Source organism: Muscardinus avellanarius, assembly GCF_963383645.1.
Source record: "Muscardinus avellanarius genome assembly, chromosome: 6".
Classification (NCBI taxonomy): domain Eukaryota; kingdom Metazoa; phylum Chordata; class Mammalia; order Rodentia; family Gliridae; genus Muscardinus; species Muscardinus avellanarius.
The window spans coordinates 104,619,935-104,638,507 of NC_137791.1; the positions used below are offsets into that span (position 1 = coordinate 104,619,935).

Genomic DNA, 18,573 nt, shown 5'->3' on the forward strand with positions numbered 1-18,573 from the left:
TGTCTCCCAAAGAGGAGCCCAGTGTCGCCCAGAGCTGTGTGACTGTGGCATACACTGGCTGCACAGAGCAGGGAGAGGCAGGAAGCACACTTGACGGGTGTATGCCTGGCCTCTTCTCCTCCCCACTTGTGACTGAGCGCTGTGTCTGCCTGGCCGCACATCACAATCGTGGGCAAGAAGCTGTGTCTACCTGGGCTGAGGGGCACCAGGAAAGGCTAGGAGTTAATAATAGTTAAGGAGAAGGGCAAGCAGCATGTGAGTCTGGAAGATTCCAGGTTGTTGCAAATAGAGAAAGGTTGGAGGGAACTGATGAGAGAGAGAGAGAGAGAGAGAGAGAGAGAGAGAGAGAGAGAGAGAGAGGAGGAGAGAGTGAGAGGTGAAGACAGAGACAGAAAGAAAGAAGGGCATTTGGGGAAGTTTTGCTGCAAAAGTGAAATCACTGTGATTTTTTTTTAAAGACTTCAGCAATGATCTCTAATGCTTTCCTGTCGCTGTTAGTTGTCACGTTGGCATTTCATTGACTATAGTGTTTGAGGTATAGCCTCGTGGAGTTTGACTAAATAGGGGCCTCTGCAGGAATATTATAGTTAGGGCCATTAAAATAGGCCTCTGCAGACCAGGAGGAGGGAGGAAGGGAGTATTGGAGAATGAAATCGACCAAATTATGGTATGTGCATGTGCAAATATGAAACAACAAATTCCACTATCATGTCCATAATAATGCACCAATAAAAACTGCTTTGAAATAAAACAGCCCCCTGCCTTATTTTGACTAAATTAATAAATCTGGAATAAGGAAGGTGAGAGGTGGTCTTCTAACCCATCTAAGGTCTCCTTAGGGGTTGATGCCTTCAAACAGATGTTCCGAAATGCAGAGTTCAAGTCTCTATTATGAGTCTTGACCTTGGCAATATATTATGAGGCTGAACGGAGATGGTGTGACACAGTGGAAAAGAGACGTGGCCAGGTTCAAGTTCAATCTTGCCTCTTATCATGGGGAAGCTCATGATTTACTTTTGGGGCTTCAGTTTCCTGAGAGACAGCTACGGGAAGGCGATAGTGACATTGAAGGGCTGTTGCAAAGGTTAGCAAGAATACTCCAGCACTGTCCCTGGACACAGTAGGTATCTAATATGTGCTGGTTACCACGGTGGGAGCTATTCCTCCACCTCTCATTGCCGGCTTTGCCCCCCTCCTGGCCTACAATAGTAACTTTAATTGGAAGAAAGACAGAGGCAAAGAACAGAATTTTTTTAGGAAAAACTACTGAAGGGAAGGTAGAGGCTCTAGACGTTCTCATGAAAGCTGCAGGCTGTACACCTGAAAGATAAGCAGTGACAAGGATGAGCCTGCCACACAAGAGCTGATCTCCAGGTAAGACTGGAGATCTGCACTTGGCAGGAAGGCACCCATGACACCTGGACCCAAATTAACTCAAATCAACCCGAATCTCCCTCCAAGGATGAAGTTCAAACGGAGGCTTTGCACTCCAGCTAGCCCGCTTTTGGCAGTGTTGTGTATCTGATTTTTGTCCAAAACTATTTTTAATCTTCTTACAATGTGGAAATCTCGACAGCCCTTTCACCGTTTACCCTTCCCTGACCTCCCCCAAACAATGAAATGTCAACTGTGCGGCCATCAACTTCATAAAATAAAGCAGAGAGCTTTTGAAAGCTTCCTGAAGTCCATGTTGTTGATGGAAACTGAACACTTTTATCCATTTCAGGAAGCTCAGCTCTAACCACATTTGAAATCTGATCTGTGATTAGAGAAAAATACAACCGTTTTCAAAAACACAAATTCATTTCAGAGTGGGCTAAGGCGATCAGATGGGAGGCTAATTCCACCAGTCACATTCCTGCTCAGTGGTACTGAACTGCAGCAAGAGTCAGATCCCCACTGTTCATCAGGCTATGCGGCAATTTGTGAATCAAGGCTTTTCATGGAGCTTGAAAGGATATTTTGAAGGTATGAGCCCAAAAGGGGGGAAAGAGAAAGATGAACTTGCAAACTTACCCTTTGCCTTCCCCTCTTTCCTACAAAAGGTAAGATAACCTGGCATTTTACATGTGTTCCATCTTCAACAGGGAACACCTGGATGATGAACCATCTTAGCTTTTATTATTGTCTTATCTTGGGCAAATCGCTCCTCCCTTCTGGACCCAGACGACCTCCTCCGTACAACAAATATATCTAAGATGTCCTTCCATCTGCACAATTCCCTTCCTCTCAGATCACTTTTATCCTCCCAGATTTGCATGCATTTCACGACAGCTCCTGGAAGGTTCTACGTTCGAGGGCAGAATCCCCAAATATCATCTATTTCCAATTACTCTTCACATGTGTGCATGAAAATGGCTGGCAGAATACAAAATCTGGCCAGCAAAATCTCAATCCCCAAACTCCTCTGGCAAACAAGGACTGAAATGAAACAGCATTCAGCATGGTCTCTAATGTCTACTAAATTGGGTTTCAGGATGTGGCTGGATTGTGCAATGCTGACGAGTTGGCAGGCTGAAGAGCAGTTTTCTAAAAAGTCTTTGGTATGCCAAGGCCTAAATTCAGGGTCTTTCTCTCTGGCAGCAGCTAATAGCATCACTAACACCTAAAAAAGAATGCAGCATCTGCAGGCACTCACCACGCAGCTGCAAATGTCAGCGGTCGTTACAGAAGAAACACAGACCCAGATCCAGGACCGCTGCATGCCTGCCAGGAAATGATTTTCAACTACTTTGTTTTAACACCTTCACCCCTGAATTCTCTGTAACCACAGCTCAACCCAGGGGCTGAAATACACCTATTCATGCCTTCATAAGTCGACACGTGTTTACAATTTGAGATGGCTATGTGAAAACACACTTTTCTGTTTATCTTCAAGTCAAGCAGCTGGGCCATCTTAACGAATTGGCTACTCAACACCAGGCCATTAAACACCACAAGCCGAGGTTCCAGGCCCGAGGAACTGTCTGGCCACACCTCTCAGAGCTACTACTGCCGACTCCTTGATCAATAGGTGGCCAATGGCCTGTCAATCCCCTGACACAGTGCAAACCAGCCTGGAAGGCTTGAGGTCCACTCGAGGGATTTGTCTTCCCTTTCCTGTCATGAACATCAGAAAGAAGACACTGCCACAGGCCAAATAAAACATGCAAAACGCTGCATCTTTAACCCAATTTTTAAATCTACTATGTATTTGAAGTTCTCATCTCCCTCCCAAAAGAGAATTGATTTATTTCAATCCCCAACTTTTTATATTAAAGATTTTCCAACCTACCAAAAAGTTGTAAGACTAGTACCATGACACCTGGGTAGCATTTATTTATTACTTTAATAGTTTTTTATATCCTTTATTGAAATCTAATATTTACCACATTTCTTCCTTCCGTCTCTGTCTCCAAATCATGCATATAACATTATACATTATATGCACTCTTTTGCTAATTTTCTGAACACATTATACACATGGTCCAAAGGTCACAGTTGTATACATGGTTGGTCCAGTTCACAACTGAACACATGATGTTCATCTCTAAGTACTTTTTAAGGCAAGTACCTTCTAAGATCAAGAATATTCCCCAATATACACAAGACTATTAGCCCATGTAGGGAATTCAACATTGAGAGAATACTATTATCTAATACTCAGTTTGTACTCAATAATATCTAGGATAGTTGTTTTTTCTCAGTCAAGGATCATCTATCACCTCTGACTATCTTATCTCCTTAGCCTCCTTTAATCTACAGCAGTTGTCCGGCCTTTTGAAGATGAGACGTTCTCTTTAATGACACTAAACAGTTAAAGAATATGGGCCAGCTGTTTTGCAATTTGTCCCTGATTCTGTAATTCTGATTATTTCTCCAGAATTGTGATTTCTTACTACATCACTAGGATGCCGTATATCATTTGGACCCACTATAGGTACTGACTGGGATGTCTGATCATGCTGATTAGCCACGTAAAGCCATTGTGTCTTAACATGAACACTAAATCACTTACCAGCCTTTAATTTCAAACTGTTAACAGCAGTTCATAATTGTACTCCCTAAAGTACATTTAAGCACAGTTGGCTTTCATCTCTCTCATGTATTAACTCACTTTCTCCTATGTCAGGGGAGGCTATCTGTGTTTTAAAATGAAAGATCACAACAGACCACAAGTTCTCAAGGTTTTGCGGTGGTGGTTTTGTGTCAGAGCTTAACACATGAATAGGATTTGGCTAAAAAGAGCAGGAGAGAATCAGACACATAGGGACTATTGTGAGAAAAAGCCTCTTATGTGGGAATGAAGAGTGTTTGAGGAGCAGGAAGGTGGAGGTGACTAAAAATGTCCAGGCAAGAGCTAGGGGCAGGGCTGGGGATGCTGCTCTGCGGCAGAGTGCTCACCTAGCATGTATAATGCCCTAAATTCAATCACCAGCATCACAAAAAGGGGGAGGTAGTGGTGGAGGGAGATGAAGACCACCTGCTCTAGGTCAGTGTATAAGGAGATGCATCTCCTTACAAGTCTATGCTGCCTGCACTGACGCTGGGTAATAGATGGGCAGGACTGGCCATTTGAGTCTGATCTGAGTATGTTTAGGATCCTGAAGGGTATCTAGGCTTTAGCAGAGAGCACTTGGTGAGGAGCTCTGGTATGGGAACACGAGCATAGCAAGGAAGCGCTAGAGGTGAGAGCCCTGGTGGCACATTAGCAGGATGGGAAGTGTAGTCCTGCTTCCTGCCAGGGCCCCTAGTGCACTGGTTTCGGAAAATGTTGATCTAAAGGCAGCTGGAGGAGAGGAAGGGAATTTGATCATTCAGAAATCATTAGTGAATGGGCAGCAGTTGATCACACTTACAAAGGCATTATCTAAATACTAAAATACTGGAGTGTAGTAATATTTAACATAAAGTATTAAATATGAACTGATAGTGAATTAAAGAAGACACACATGATATAAGATAAAGGTAAGTAGGGGAGTTTTAATAATAAAAGAGGAAAAAAAAGGAAAGGTGACAGGACAAAGTAGAAAGGAAATTCAAATGAAAAAGAGGAGGAATAGAAGTCAAGTACAGGGATAGGAGGAAAGCCCTGAGCCCCCTTGCCTGCCCGCATCAAATCACCTGACTGCTCTAAAGTAGATGGAACATGTAAAGAACAACATTTCACATAAATAGAAATAATATAAAGATACATGCATGCATCCTAAGCCCTTAATTTTATTAAAATCTTTTATGATATATATTGTAGTATTAGGGATAAACCTCAGGGGATCCTACCTCTGAGCTATATCCTCAGCCCTATTTTATCTTTTTTTTTTTTTTTTTTTTTTGGAAAGAGGGTCCCACTAATTTGGGGAGGGCCTCAGTTGCTGAGGCTGAGCTACAATCCTCCTGCAATCCTCCTGTCTCAATCTCCCTAGAACTAGGATGACAAGCATGAACTACCATGCCCAGCTTATGACTTATATTTCAAAACAAGGGCTCAAAATCCTTCCCCCTGCCTTAGCTCCTGGGCGCAGAGTTGCTGGCTTCTGCTCATGAAGATTTCCCTGGGGCCTCGCCTGACTGTATGCTGCAAGTTTGGGTCTCATAACATTAAACCTTGGGGCTCCAAGGTCATGGGATGTCACAGGCTTGGGGCTAAATGGTTATTTTCCAGAATTATTAAGACCATGGCATTAGCATTTAGAAGAGATGGATTTAACACAAAGTCTTAAAATAGTGTATGTACATACAAATACATATGATATATCTCTATTACCCGTATATTTATTATTTACCTTATAAACTTACTTGAATCTTCTCCTCCTAAATTTATCTATCCATCTATCTATGTGTTAAGTTGCTTAGTGACGTAATTCTGACAAACAAAATCAGAAGGATTTTTAGTGAATAACCACCAACTCACTACCAAAAAAATACTGAAAATAATATGCACCCACAGAAATAATAATTCTCAAAAGAAAAAAAATGTGCTCATACCATGTACCTTCCTGGTAGGACCCCCACTGTTTTCAAACACAATAGTTTATTATCACATCTCATTTCAATTAGTCATGATATAGCAAAGAAACTAAAACAATTAGTAAGGTCTACAGAGGATCCCACCTAAATTCTTGACATTTTTCTCATTGTTTCCTCCAACAATATGCACACAGAAGGCCACTGTAAGGGAAATAATCAGTGAGACATCACCAGGCCACACACATCCTCAGCTTTGTGTGCACACACGTGTGCACACGTGTGCGTGTCTGTGCCAAGGTCCTTTCAGAATTAAGGTTTGGCTATCTTTCTGATCCCCCATCTTTTTCCTTTTTCTACACAAAAGGCAACAGCCTTTTGTGTAGAAAATAATTAACACCAGTTGCCAAGAATAATAAAATATATCTATGTATAAAAAACAAATCCTGCTTTTGACTATGCATGAACACGTGAGTTCTATAGATTGTGCATGGGCAGGTTCAGAAGGACGGGGGCTCTGTTTAAGTAGTTCTGCTGAGGACAATGGGTCACTTTAGGGCCCATTATTTCTTCAGAATAACTAATCAACAAAGCTGACCTGCACATACTTAGAATAGTGGTATTTAAACCAAGTAAATTTTATTTATTTAGTAGTTGTTAATTTGTGGTGCTGAGAATTGAACCCAGAGGCATTCTGCCTCCAAGTTACACTCCCAGTCCTATTTTTTTTTAAATTTGGAAACAGGGTCTTGCTAAGTTCCTGAGAGCCTCACCAAGTTGCTGGGGCTGGCCTTGAACCTTCAATCCTCCTATCTCAGACTCCCAAGTACTGGTAGTAAAGGCATGTGCCTCCATGCCCGGCAAATGCAAGATCTGAATATTTAAAATAGCAATTTATTATGAAAATGTTGTTTCTCTAGAAATTCTTTCTCCTACCCTCCCTCCCCTCCACTGCAGAGGAGCATAGTGAAGCACTGAATGAAAAAATGTAATTAAAATTACATTCCTCCCCTGGGCTCAACCCAATTACCAGCTTCTCACCCCAAAACAAATTTACCTCTCTAAGACCAAAGGACTTTATCACTCTTGGGAAAACGACAAACAAAGATTAAGGTACCATTTGGACATCACTGGGATTTTTCATTTTTAAGCGACCTCTTAGCTTAATGGATTCAATGCGTTCTCATTCAAGTAGACTTTATGTTGCAGGCAAGAACTGTAATAAATGGTACTGTGGTGACCCGTAGGTTAGAGCAAAGGAATATTGGAAAATAAATCTCAATTCTGGATACTCACCAATCCTGCAATTGGGGTAGGCAATCTATTGATCTTTTTAACAAGTCCTGGCTTTATAGCATTCAGCAACCTGTCATGAAGAAAGGCAGAATGTCAAGTGAGATGTAAAGCAAGGTGAAGCACACAGATCACCATTATCCGGAGCTGCGGCTCAACTGTTGAACAGCACAGGCAGGGAATTTAAAGCACATAGTGTATCTATCAGTCTTTGTGCATGTAAGTAAAGAGCTTTGCTAATATCAAGTATGCCCATGGGCGGATGGAGTCTTAGAATTTAAAAATGTCAGGACAGAAGAAAGGGGAGAGACCGGAGGTGCTGCAGAGGAATGGGTGAGGATGTTAGGTTAAGGTTGAGAGGGAATTGTTAGTACTGGAGTCAGGGATTACAGTGTAGGTAAGACTCATTGCGAGTTCTCCTGGCTAAGGCAGGGGTCTCTCTAGGGATGCACCAAGTTCAGAGACCAACATCTGTCTTTGCAAGTAATTTGCCAAGACAAATTCTGCCTCCAGGCCCTGTTTTCTCTAAGAGGAGAGTGGTTTGTTAAATGTGGTTGAGTTTCACTTAAGTAGGGAAGACTACATTTAATAAGATGTTGATGAATCATATCCCAAACATTTTAAACATGGCTAACCATGACTGCTTGGGCCCAAAAAATATTTGAGCAAAAAGTTTTCAGGGTATGGCTAAAATCTTGCCAAAACAGTAAAACAAGCAAGGGAATGCAAGAGAAACATAAAATTTTTTACTATTTGGCCCATTACAGAAAAACTTTGCTGACCTCTATTATAACTCATAAAACCCAAGATTATAGTCCATTCTGAGGGGGTTAGACTTGATAAAAGATTTCTATAGATCTGTGTCAGAAATTTGTGAACTAGTTTGACATCACAATACATTAATATATTTACACATATCCCTATAGTGGTTATAATAAACAAGATATTCTGCTTTTGCACTGGAGATTAACTGCCTGTGTTTGGCTCTTACATTTCAAGTCCAACACAATGACCCAACAGGAAGTGCTTGGAGTGTGCATGTGCCTTTTGGCCCACCGAGAGTCAAGACAACTGCTATTTTTTATGAATTAACTTAGTTTTAACCATGCATTTCACCTTTTTTTTTTAACTTGGTGGTACTGGGGATGGAACCCAAGGTCATTCTACCTCCAAGATATACCCCCAGCCCTATTTTTTATTCTTTATTTTGAAAACAGGTCTTACTAAGTTGCAAAGGACCTCACTAAGTAGCTGAGCCCTGTCTGTGAACCGCAATCCTCCTGTCTCAGTCTCCCAAATGCTGGGATTACAAGTGTGTGCCACCATGCCCAGCTGCATTTCATCTTTTTAAAAAGTGCTTCTTAACGTAGCCAGGCGTGGTGGCACACTCTTGTAATCCCAGCATTTGGGAGGCTGAGACTGGAGGATCGTGATTCGTACATAGCCTCAGCTACTTAATGAGGCCCTCTGAAACTATGTGACACCCAGTTTCAAAATAAAGAATAAAAAATAGGGCAGGGGGTGTAGCTCGGAGGTTGAATGCCTCTGGTTCCATCCCCAGACCCACAAAATAAATAAATAAATAAATAAATAAATAAATAAACAAATAAATAAATAATGCTTCTTAATAACTTATTTGGGAGTTGTTGGTTTTTCAAGATAGAAGGAAACTCTTCACTCTTGGAGTGGCCCAGACGGGCCCAGCTCTGAAGAGTCTTGGATCAGTGAACTTTCTCTGGTGGTTTTAATATCCCATATCTTCTTGTTTATTTTTTTATTTATTTTTATTTTTCTAAGGTTTAAAATAATTTTGTATTTTGCTGTGGTTTTCTTTAATTTTTTATTGGTGCATTGTAGTCATACATCTTAATGGGATAAAAGACTTGTGGAGACATACGTGCACACATCATCCAATTAGTCCATACTTGTTTAAAACATACAGAGAAGCCCGGCGTGGTGGGGCATGCTTGTAATCCCAGCATTTGGGAGGCTGAGACCGGAGGATTGAGGTTTGTGGACAGCCTCAGGTACTGAGCGAGGCCCTTATAGCAACTCAGTGAAACCCTCTTTTAAAAATAAAAAAATTTAAAAAAGGCTAAAAATTAGGGCTGGGGGTGTATTTCAGAGGTACAATGCCCCTGGGTCCCATCCCCAGTACCACAAATAAATAAATAAATAAATAAATAAATAAATAATAAATAAATAAATACACACACACACACACACACACACGTGATTTCTCCATTGCCAAGTTTTTTTGAGGTACAGAATTTTTAGGATACATTACTTATGTCACTAGTTTATAAGAGTGTCATTGAAACTGAATTTTTAAGTAATATCACATACAATATTGACAATTCAAAAGGAATCAAAGAATATACAGCAAAATGTAGGACTTGCTGTCACCCCGTCCCTCAGGGCCCCACATAGTCTATTCCTTAAAGACATTCTGAAAGACTTCCTAGAGGAAAACTTAAAAACACATATTTTTAGAAACAAGATGTATAAAATGGTACACAGTAAGAAAATGGTACATACAGCCAGGTGTGGTGGCGCACGCTTGTAATCCCCGTGGTTGGGTGGCAGAGACAAGAGGATCGCACAGGTTTGAAGCCAGCTGCGCTGACTTAAGAGACCCTGTTTCCAAATAAAAAAGTATAAAATAGGTCTGGGAGTGTAGCCGGAGGTAGAAGGGCTTCCAGGAACCCCAGTACCACCAAAAAAAAAAAAAAAAAGAAGAAGAAGAAGAAGAAGAAGAAAAGAAAAGAAAATGGTACACACTATCCCACACTTTGTTTTAAGAATATGATCTCCCCTCAGTATTTATAGAGGATTGGTCCTCTCAGATTCCAAAATCATCAGTTGTCTCAACCATTTACAGATTTTCCATTTAAAATGGCACCATCTTTGCCTTTAACTTACACAACCCTCTCATATACTTTAAATAATCTCTGGATTACTAATAATACCTAATACAATATAACTGCTATATAAATGGTTATTATAATAGATTGGTTAGGGGAAAATGACAAGGCAAATAATTTGGACGTGTTCAGTGCAGATGCTTTTTTTCAAATATTTTTAATTTGGGTTGGTTGAATCCAAAGATGCAGAGAACATGGATATGAAGGCTGACTGTATGTCTCAGAGGTGGGACAGTTCACCTTGGACCGCTGCCTTACCGATGTGTATGGAGGCGTGTCCTTCTTAATAGACATACATAGAAGGACACGGGAGGGCTGGCGGAGGGGTTAGAGCATTGGCTCTGGATTTCGATTGCCTGACTTCAAAACCTAGCTTGGGCATTCACTGGAGGGATGAGCTTGGACAAGTTCTTTAACTTCAATTTCCTCAACTCTAATATAGAAATATGATGATATCAATTGCATAGGCATCAATGTGGCTTAAAAGAGATGACATATGCAAAAAGCTACTAGAGAGCCTGGTATATAATTTTCCTATAAATGTTTCTCCGTGTGTGTGTAAGTATTTATCTATGGGAATTCAATTCACAACATTTGATATTTTATCCACTTTCTGTGGAGGGGGGTACTGGACATTGAACCCAGGGGTGTTCTACCTCTCAGCAACACCCCCAGTTTTATTTTATTTGTTATTTTGGAACAGGGTCTCATTAAATAACTGCATACTGATCTTGAACCTGCAATCCTCCTGTCTCAGCTTCCCAAGTACTGGGACACAGGCATGTGCCACTGTGTCCGGCTCGATCATTTTCTTTAACAATTTTTGATTCCTAAAACTTAAATGAAAGCTGGGTGTGGTGGCACGTGCTTGTAATCCTAGTACTTGGGAGGCTGAGACAGGAGGATCGCAAGTTTGTGGCCAGCCTCAGCTACTTAGTGAGGCTCTGAGCAACTTAGTGAGACCCCGTTTCAAAATAGAGAATAAAAAATAGGGCTGGAGGTATAGCCCTAGAGGTAGAATGCCCCTGAGTTCAATCCCCAGTTCTGGAAAAAAAAAAAAAAAAACTAAATGAAATACCATTGCTACCAGACACTGAATCTTGTTCCCAATATGATGAAGTAGAAATAAAATTACAGAACACGATACTCCAAAATTCACAATTCAAAAATTCTTTTTAAAAAAAGGCACTCATTCGTCTTCTATATCTAAGGGACATATTAATATTTTTAGTAATGATGGCTCTATAACCATGCTTTTATACATGTTTAGATCATTCAACTGTCTTAAATATTTAATTTTATGCATCCCACACAGAATTATATTTATGTGGCAGAATCTCCCTTGTCATATGAAGTCATAAAAATAAATTAAGAAAACAAACTATAGCGTTAGACTTTAATTAAAAGAACAAGAAAAAAAACTATCACCACTCTCAAAATTTTTTACAACATAAATTATTTTTACAAAATTAAAAGCCATAATTCTTTTAGATATTTCGAATATTTCCAAGATCAAGGCAGCTGTATTTTTTTATTTAAACCTTCTCCCGATGTTGTATAAGTTTACAGTACACAACAATAAAAGAAAACACTGAATTCACATTGTAGAAATCCCTAACTGCTGCTTCTCTCATATTTTGCATTAAACTGAGACTTTTTTCTGTATCAGTACTCAGATGAGACTTTCTACAATACAGCCATGAGTAAGTCAAGAACATTCACTTGCAATTTTATTAAAACCACTATTGCTATCCTCTGTAAATTAAAACATATTTTCAGTGAACACCTATGGATGACATGCTTTAAAGTGATGATGCTAATGATAACATTTTCTATTTATATACTTTCTGAGGTGCATTATCACCCCAAAGTCCCGCCCCAACACACAGGTCACATATTTGTCCCACCACTTCTATAGAAGAAGATCTGAGCCCAAGACAGATATGAAGAAATAGCAAGAAGCATGCACAGCTAGGCTGTGGCATGGTTGGAAGAGAATTCATCCCAGCAGCTGGGCATTTTATATCACATGTGTTAGTCATCTTTTTATCAGTATGATAAATACCTAAGAGAAACAAATTTAAAAAAGAAAAGATTTATTTTTGCTCCCAGTTTCAGAGGTTTCAGTCCTCGGTCAGTCAGTTCCATGGCTTTGGGCCTAAGACCAGGCAGAACAACATGGCAGAAATACACAGTGGGACAAAGTTGCTCAACTCGTGGCAGCAGGGAAGCAGGGGAAAGAGAGCAGGAGGAAGGGGCCAGGGACAAGATATACCTCTCTACAGTACGCCCCCACAGATCTGCTTCCTCCGTGGATTAATCCACCCCTGAGGTCAAAGCCCTCAAGATCTAATTTCTTCCCAAACACCACTCCTGAGCACTGCTGCTGGGGACCAAGCCTCCAACACCAGAGTCTTTAGGGAACTCTTCTCCAAGCCGCAGCACCACAATTTGCTACTCCTGAAAGTCCAGCTTCAGTATGTGGTCTCAAAGCACAACTCAAAACGAAGCACATTTTCTAAATGTAGGTGGCTGAGTGGGAGGAAGAGAAAACAAGCAAGCAAATAAACTGAAGAAGATGTCAGATAGTATAAATCCTGGCAAAACCAGCATAGTGACAGGCTATGTGGTGGTCAGTGCAGAGGTAATGCTTAAGAAAAATGTTGACTGATACGAGGGATTATCCAAAAAGAAAAATAAGGATCAGAATTCCAAGCCAATGTGCAGTCAATACCTAGGCACTGAGGCAAGACTGAGCTTCGTATATCAAAGGGATAATCAGAAGATCAATGTAGCCGAGCACAGTAAGTAGATGAAAAGATTTATGGCATGAGGGCACAAGTTATTCATGACCCAGCCCCAAGTAACGTATCTAGGTTTTTTTTCCCTAAGTTCAGTGTCAATTACCAGAACATGCTTAATAAAGAAGTTGAAATGATCTGATTTATACTTTCAAAACATCACCACAAGTGAATAGGTATAAAAAATAAATTTATTAAAAAATAAATAATAGATTTATAATGATATATACATAAGAAATTATGCTTATTAAAGAGCAGAAGCATCAGAAAACATAAATAAGCAAGAGCTAATGAATAACTTATGTTTCTCTTGAGAAAGAGGAAGGGCTGATTTCGAGTCAGTGGTCTGGATTTTTTTTTTTCTTAAACTGAGGATTATACCCAAGAATGTTATCTTCTGGGCCATACCTCCAGTCAGTCCTTTCTATTTTTTTTTTAATTTTTAAACAGTATTTCACTATGTTGCTGAGGATCGCAAGTTTCTGAGGCTGGCCTTGAACCTGTGATCCTCTTGTCTCAGACTCCCAAGTACTGGGATTACAGGCATGTGCCACTATGCCCAGTTAGTAGTCTACATTCTACCAGGGAAATCCAATCCAACCCTCATTAGCTATGAGTTACTTGGAAGTCATTTGATCAGGGCTGTTATTTTCTCTTTAATAAAATGGAGATTGATAAAGCTCTCAGCCTCTCCCCAGCATTGTGGTGAGGATACAGTGGGACGAAGGCTGTTGTTAGCTTTTGATCAATAAATTTTGCTTGTTCACTCATTTAGTATACTGAGCATGTCCCTTTTTGCTACATAAGTACAAGTTGTTTAATTTCAACTCTTCCATTAGTAAGCTGCCAAAGACTAAATTAAGTTTTCCTTTTCCTTTTTTTTTTTTTTTTTACTGGCCACCTTTGGATATGAATTTTACATAAACAAGTCATCTCCACAAATGTATGCACTAAGTTTCTTAATATTTTAAAATAAAACACACTGTGACATATGTCACAAGGCTCCTCTGTATGTTCCTTCATGTATTCAACAAATGCTTATTGACCATGCATGATGTGTGCTCTGAAGCTCGGGGCTGGGGATGTGAAGGAAAACAGAGAAGACCCCCAGGCCTCTTCCTGGGTACAGCTAACAACCTCAAGACACAACGCGCGTGGTCCACTGTCGTCCTGCCTAATGCACAGCCATTTTAACTGTTCAAAACGTGAATTAAAGAAATGTTCTGCACATACTCTAGAGAATACAGTTCTCAAAAGATCAACTATTGGACACCTTAAAGAAACAATCATTGAGACAGGAATGATGTTGATGTTTGGATTCAACCACAGACTTTACAATTTTACAATTCTTTTTCTCAGGGGGAGGCTTTCAGGAATTGAACTCAAGGGCCTAATACCTCGGAGCTATACCCCCAACCCTTTTTATTTTAGAACCAAGTGTTTCCAATTTGCTGACAATCTTGCTAAATTGCTGAAGCTAGCCTCAAACCTGTGATCCTTCTGTCTTAACCTCCCCAGTACTGGGATTACAGACATGTGCCACCATTCCCAACTTGCATTTTATAACTCTTTGTGCCCCTAATATTCAGCATGTGGCGGCTTCTACATCATGTTTAGTGGTTATAAAGTGCAAAATAAAGACCTTTTTTTTCTAACTACAACTTTTTTGTGTGTCTCTTTGGTACTGGGGATTGAACCCAGGGTCATTCTACCCCTGAGCTATACCTCCAACTGTTTTTTCTTGTTCTTGTTCTTGTTGTTTTAAATAGGGTCATGCTAAGTTGCTAAGAATCTCACTAGGTTGTTAAAGCAGGCCCTGAATCTGCAATCCTCCTGTCTCAGCCTCCCTAGTACTGGGATATCAGGTGTGCGCTACTATACCTAGCTATCCACAACTTAAAAGAAAATCTCAATCTAGGTGTGGCGGTACCCACCTGTAATCCCAGACCTTGGAAAGTTGAGGCTGAAGATTGCAGGTTCAAAGATACCCTTGACAACATAAGGAGACTCTCAAGAACTAACAAGACTCTGCTTCAATATAAAAAACAAAATAGAAGCCGGGCGTGGTGGCTCACGCTTGTAATCCCCACGCTTGGGAGGCTGAGACAGGAGGATCACGCAGGTTCAAAGCCAGCCTCGCTGGCTTAAGAGACCCTGTTTCCAAATAAAAAATATAAAAAAATAGGTCTGGGAGTGTAGCCCAGAGGTAGAAGGGTTTCCAGGAACCCCAGTACCACAAAAAATAAAAAATAAAAAAATTAAATTAAATTAAATTAAAATAGAGCTGGGAGTGTAGCTCAGAGGTAGAATGCCTCTGGATTCAATTCCCAGTACCACACAGAAAAAAATAATAAAAAGTAAAATGTGAAAATCTCAAATCTTATATTGTAAAGAAAGAGACTCTATTTCATACAGACTCTTCCAACACGCGATGCAATAGCTGCACAAGGGACATGCACTAAGGGTACCACTGCATACACAGGTTACCACTGCATACACAGGTTACCACTGCATACACAGGGTACCACTGCATACACAGGTTACCACTGCATACACAGGTTACCACTGCATACACAGGTTCCATTACGAGGCTACTCAGACATTGTGAACTGTGCCAGGAGAAGCTCACTTGTTTTGGACTATAGTAGGAACATTAAAGGTAAAAATTTTTTCAACGATTGCAAGTTTTAAAAGGATTCAGCCTACTCTACAAATCATTCACCTCAGAAATTCAATTTTAACAGCGATCCTAGAATTTGGAGAGAACAGAGCAGCTATCTAGACCTTAAATACAGGGTTGGGAGATTCATGCTTAATCCCATGGGAAATCACTTTGTTCTTTACAGCAAGAGATTACATCATCATCTCATTAGCCTGGTTTGTACAGCTGCAATAGGTAACTATGATCACAAAACTGCCCACTCTGTGTCCCTTTTAATTTGGCTTGATAGTGTTTGTCCATGTGGTTTCCTTGATCACGTTCTGGGTTTGACTCTGGACCCTGGACGAAGGTGGATACGCTTTCACTTAATCTAATGTGGCATCTGGTTTTGAACCTAAGCATGTGATCAGTTTAACCTTGACCATAAACCTGTTACAGATGTCATTTTTAAAGATTTCTTTTTGGAGTTGCCTTGGTAAAACCGGGAAAGTTAACAAATGCTTGGGGTCAAGAAAAATTGACTAAAATAAAGGGAAACAGTGAAACCTGAACCACGGAGCAGCTTCACATGAACAGAACCGCGTTGGAATGCAAGCTGCCATCGCTAATCTCTCCAAATGCTTGTGGGGTGCCGTGCATTGTCCAGAATGGGTGACGAGCAGGACAGACTTGGGCTCCTTTCCTTGATCAGACCCGAGAAGAAGTCAGACAAGCTTTCCAAGTTTTTGTCAGACTTGGAATTCCAAGAAGTTGGGCCCGAACCTGTGAATTCTGGGGCTCGCCACACTGATCTTATGCTATTATGGCTCCCACAGCAGAGACTGCCACCAAACTTGCCAAACTCGACTTCTTTTCCTCCTGGTACGTAGCTAAGCTTGACTTCCCAGCCTCCTTTGCAACTTGCTGCAGCTTTATAAGAATATATATCCCATGCAGGCCTGGCCCTAAAATCCTTCCCAAGCAATGCCTCATTCTCTCCCCTCCCCGTTTATTAGTCATATCTTGACACCCAGATGTCCCTGGAGAGCAAATGTTCAGGACAGAATTCTATGAGCTGGGATCCCCGAATAACCTCGTGGAGCCGAGTTAGCTCCATCCGCTATCCAAGAGTAGAAATGGACTCCCAGTGTATTGAACCAGTGAGATTTAAGGGTTTGTTAGACTGCCAAACACTACTTTAACTATCACAAATCTCTAGGAGGACTTTTTCCAAAAGAAAAGAGACCCTATCTGGGTAACCAATACACAAGAAAATTCTATGTCAAAATGCAAAACTAAACACCTGAGCATATCTTTTCTTCTGGATCTCACTGAGATGATGGCAGAAAGCGGAGCTAAAATTGGTGGCAATGTGAACACATATACTCACTTTTATTTTCTATTTTCTTAGGGAAATAACTCTTCTTACAGATCACCTTTATTATTAATGTGAAAAATACTAACACTAATGAAATAATCAGTAAGCACAGAGGGGAAAGTGAATCAGTTCTCTGAAGCCCTTGGGGTCCTTTTGATTAATCTTCAATCTCTCTGAGTTTGTCCTTTGTATGAGCGCCCCTGCTGTCAGGAAATTAATGGAATCAGAGGACGAGAAGAGGTCTAAATATCGAACTGACAAATAAGTAACTGTCAGCCAGAGATGGAAGGCAAATGTCTGACTTAGTTTAGGGCTTCTTAGCAGTAGAGCTGGGATTACAAACTCGGGTCCCTAAATCTGAGCAGAACACTTTCCTGTGATGCTTTGCTTTTTGCATTTCAATAATTTCCAGCCTCCGCCTCTGCCATCTTACCCAACCTGTCCACTGCACCCGCACTGACCACTTCTAAAACCTGGCTTTAGCCAACCTCCTTCCCTCTTCCAGAGACGTCAGATCCCGAGGGCCTCAGGACACCTTCCAAATGCCTTCTCCTGGCAGCCAAGCCCCTTCACCCCAGAACGCCTTTCCCACCACATCCTCCACTCAAAGGCCCCTTTGCTTTTACAAGCTACCAGTTTAGATGACACGTGTGATCAATGAACTGCGAAAGCTGGCAACACATGAACAGAATTTAATACACCCAAATAAAATTGGGACTAAAATTACTCTGACACAGGCAATGATATGTGTAATCCTCATTGTGCTGTGTAGTAATTACGCACAAATGATTATAATTAGTGTTTCTTTTGCACAGCTAAAAACCCAGTTATTGCTTGGTGTACCATTAGGAGGGTGGAGAGAACGCTCAGGGTGAAATTGCTGAGCTGTAGTTCTGAAATCTTCCGTGTCCTATTTTAGGTGGGGCAAGCAGCCAGCTCCTGGCCCCCAACACTTCTTCAGTAAGTTCTTAGAACCAGTTTTCTGGTGGGGCGAGATCCATAAAACAAACAGCAGTATTAACCTCTAGAGACAAAGACCTGGGTTCAAATCCCAACTCTGCAACTTATTGGGCAAGTTATGTTAGCTTGCCTCAGTTTCCCCCTCTATAAATGAGACACAGATGATGCTTACTAGTCATGGTATAATAATGAAATAAATGAATGCACACAGTAGCTTTGCGCAGGCCAGTGGAGGGTAGACACTTCCTAACGAGAAGGCACTATCACAGTTTCCTCTAGGCAGGTCCCCACCCCAGTCCTCCCACAGGTGGAAGTCTGATGTGTCAACCTCTGGCTCATTTCTCCTCCTGAGCATCCTGCCTGTGGCTAGAACTAGGCTGGGAGAGAGGAAAGAGAGGGGAGGGAGTGAGGTCATGGGTTGCTCTTTGGAGGGCAGACCCACAGAGGGCTGGTCTCCGGATGGGCGGATGGGCGGAAGGCAGCAGAGAGCTGGGGATGGAGAGGAAGGAAGGGAGGAGGCTGCCGGAAATGGGAGAGCAGCGAGGAGTTCCGAGGATGAACCCCGCTGCACTGTGGCTGCACCCCCGCTGGCTCAGGCCTTGCCTTCTGCTTCTAGCTGTCCTGGAACTCCCC

The 18,573-nt window shown here is 41.2% G+C and overlaps 1 protein-coding gene across 1 annotated transcript in view; it reads right to left on the minus strand.

Annotated features, from left to right (window-relative positions):
* The window catches only part of LIMCH1 (LIM and calponin homology domains 1), a gene marked incomplete at both ends in the record, with an annotated part of 360,621 nt that overhangs the window by 175,703 nt on the left and 166,345 nt on the right, over positions 1 to 18,573 (minus strand). Inside the window, one exon of the mRNA XM_080697252.1 lies at positions 7,240 to 7,309. Within this exon, the coding sequence (XP_080553378.1) occupies positions 7,240 to 7,309 (70 nt within the window). The remainder of the gene's footprint in view (positions 1 to 7,239; positions 7,310 to 18,573) is intronic.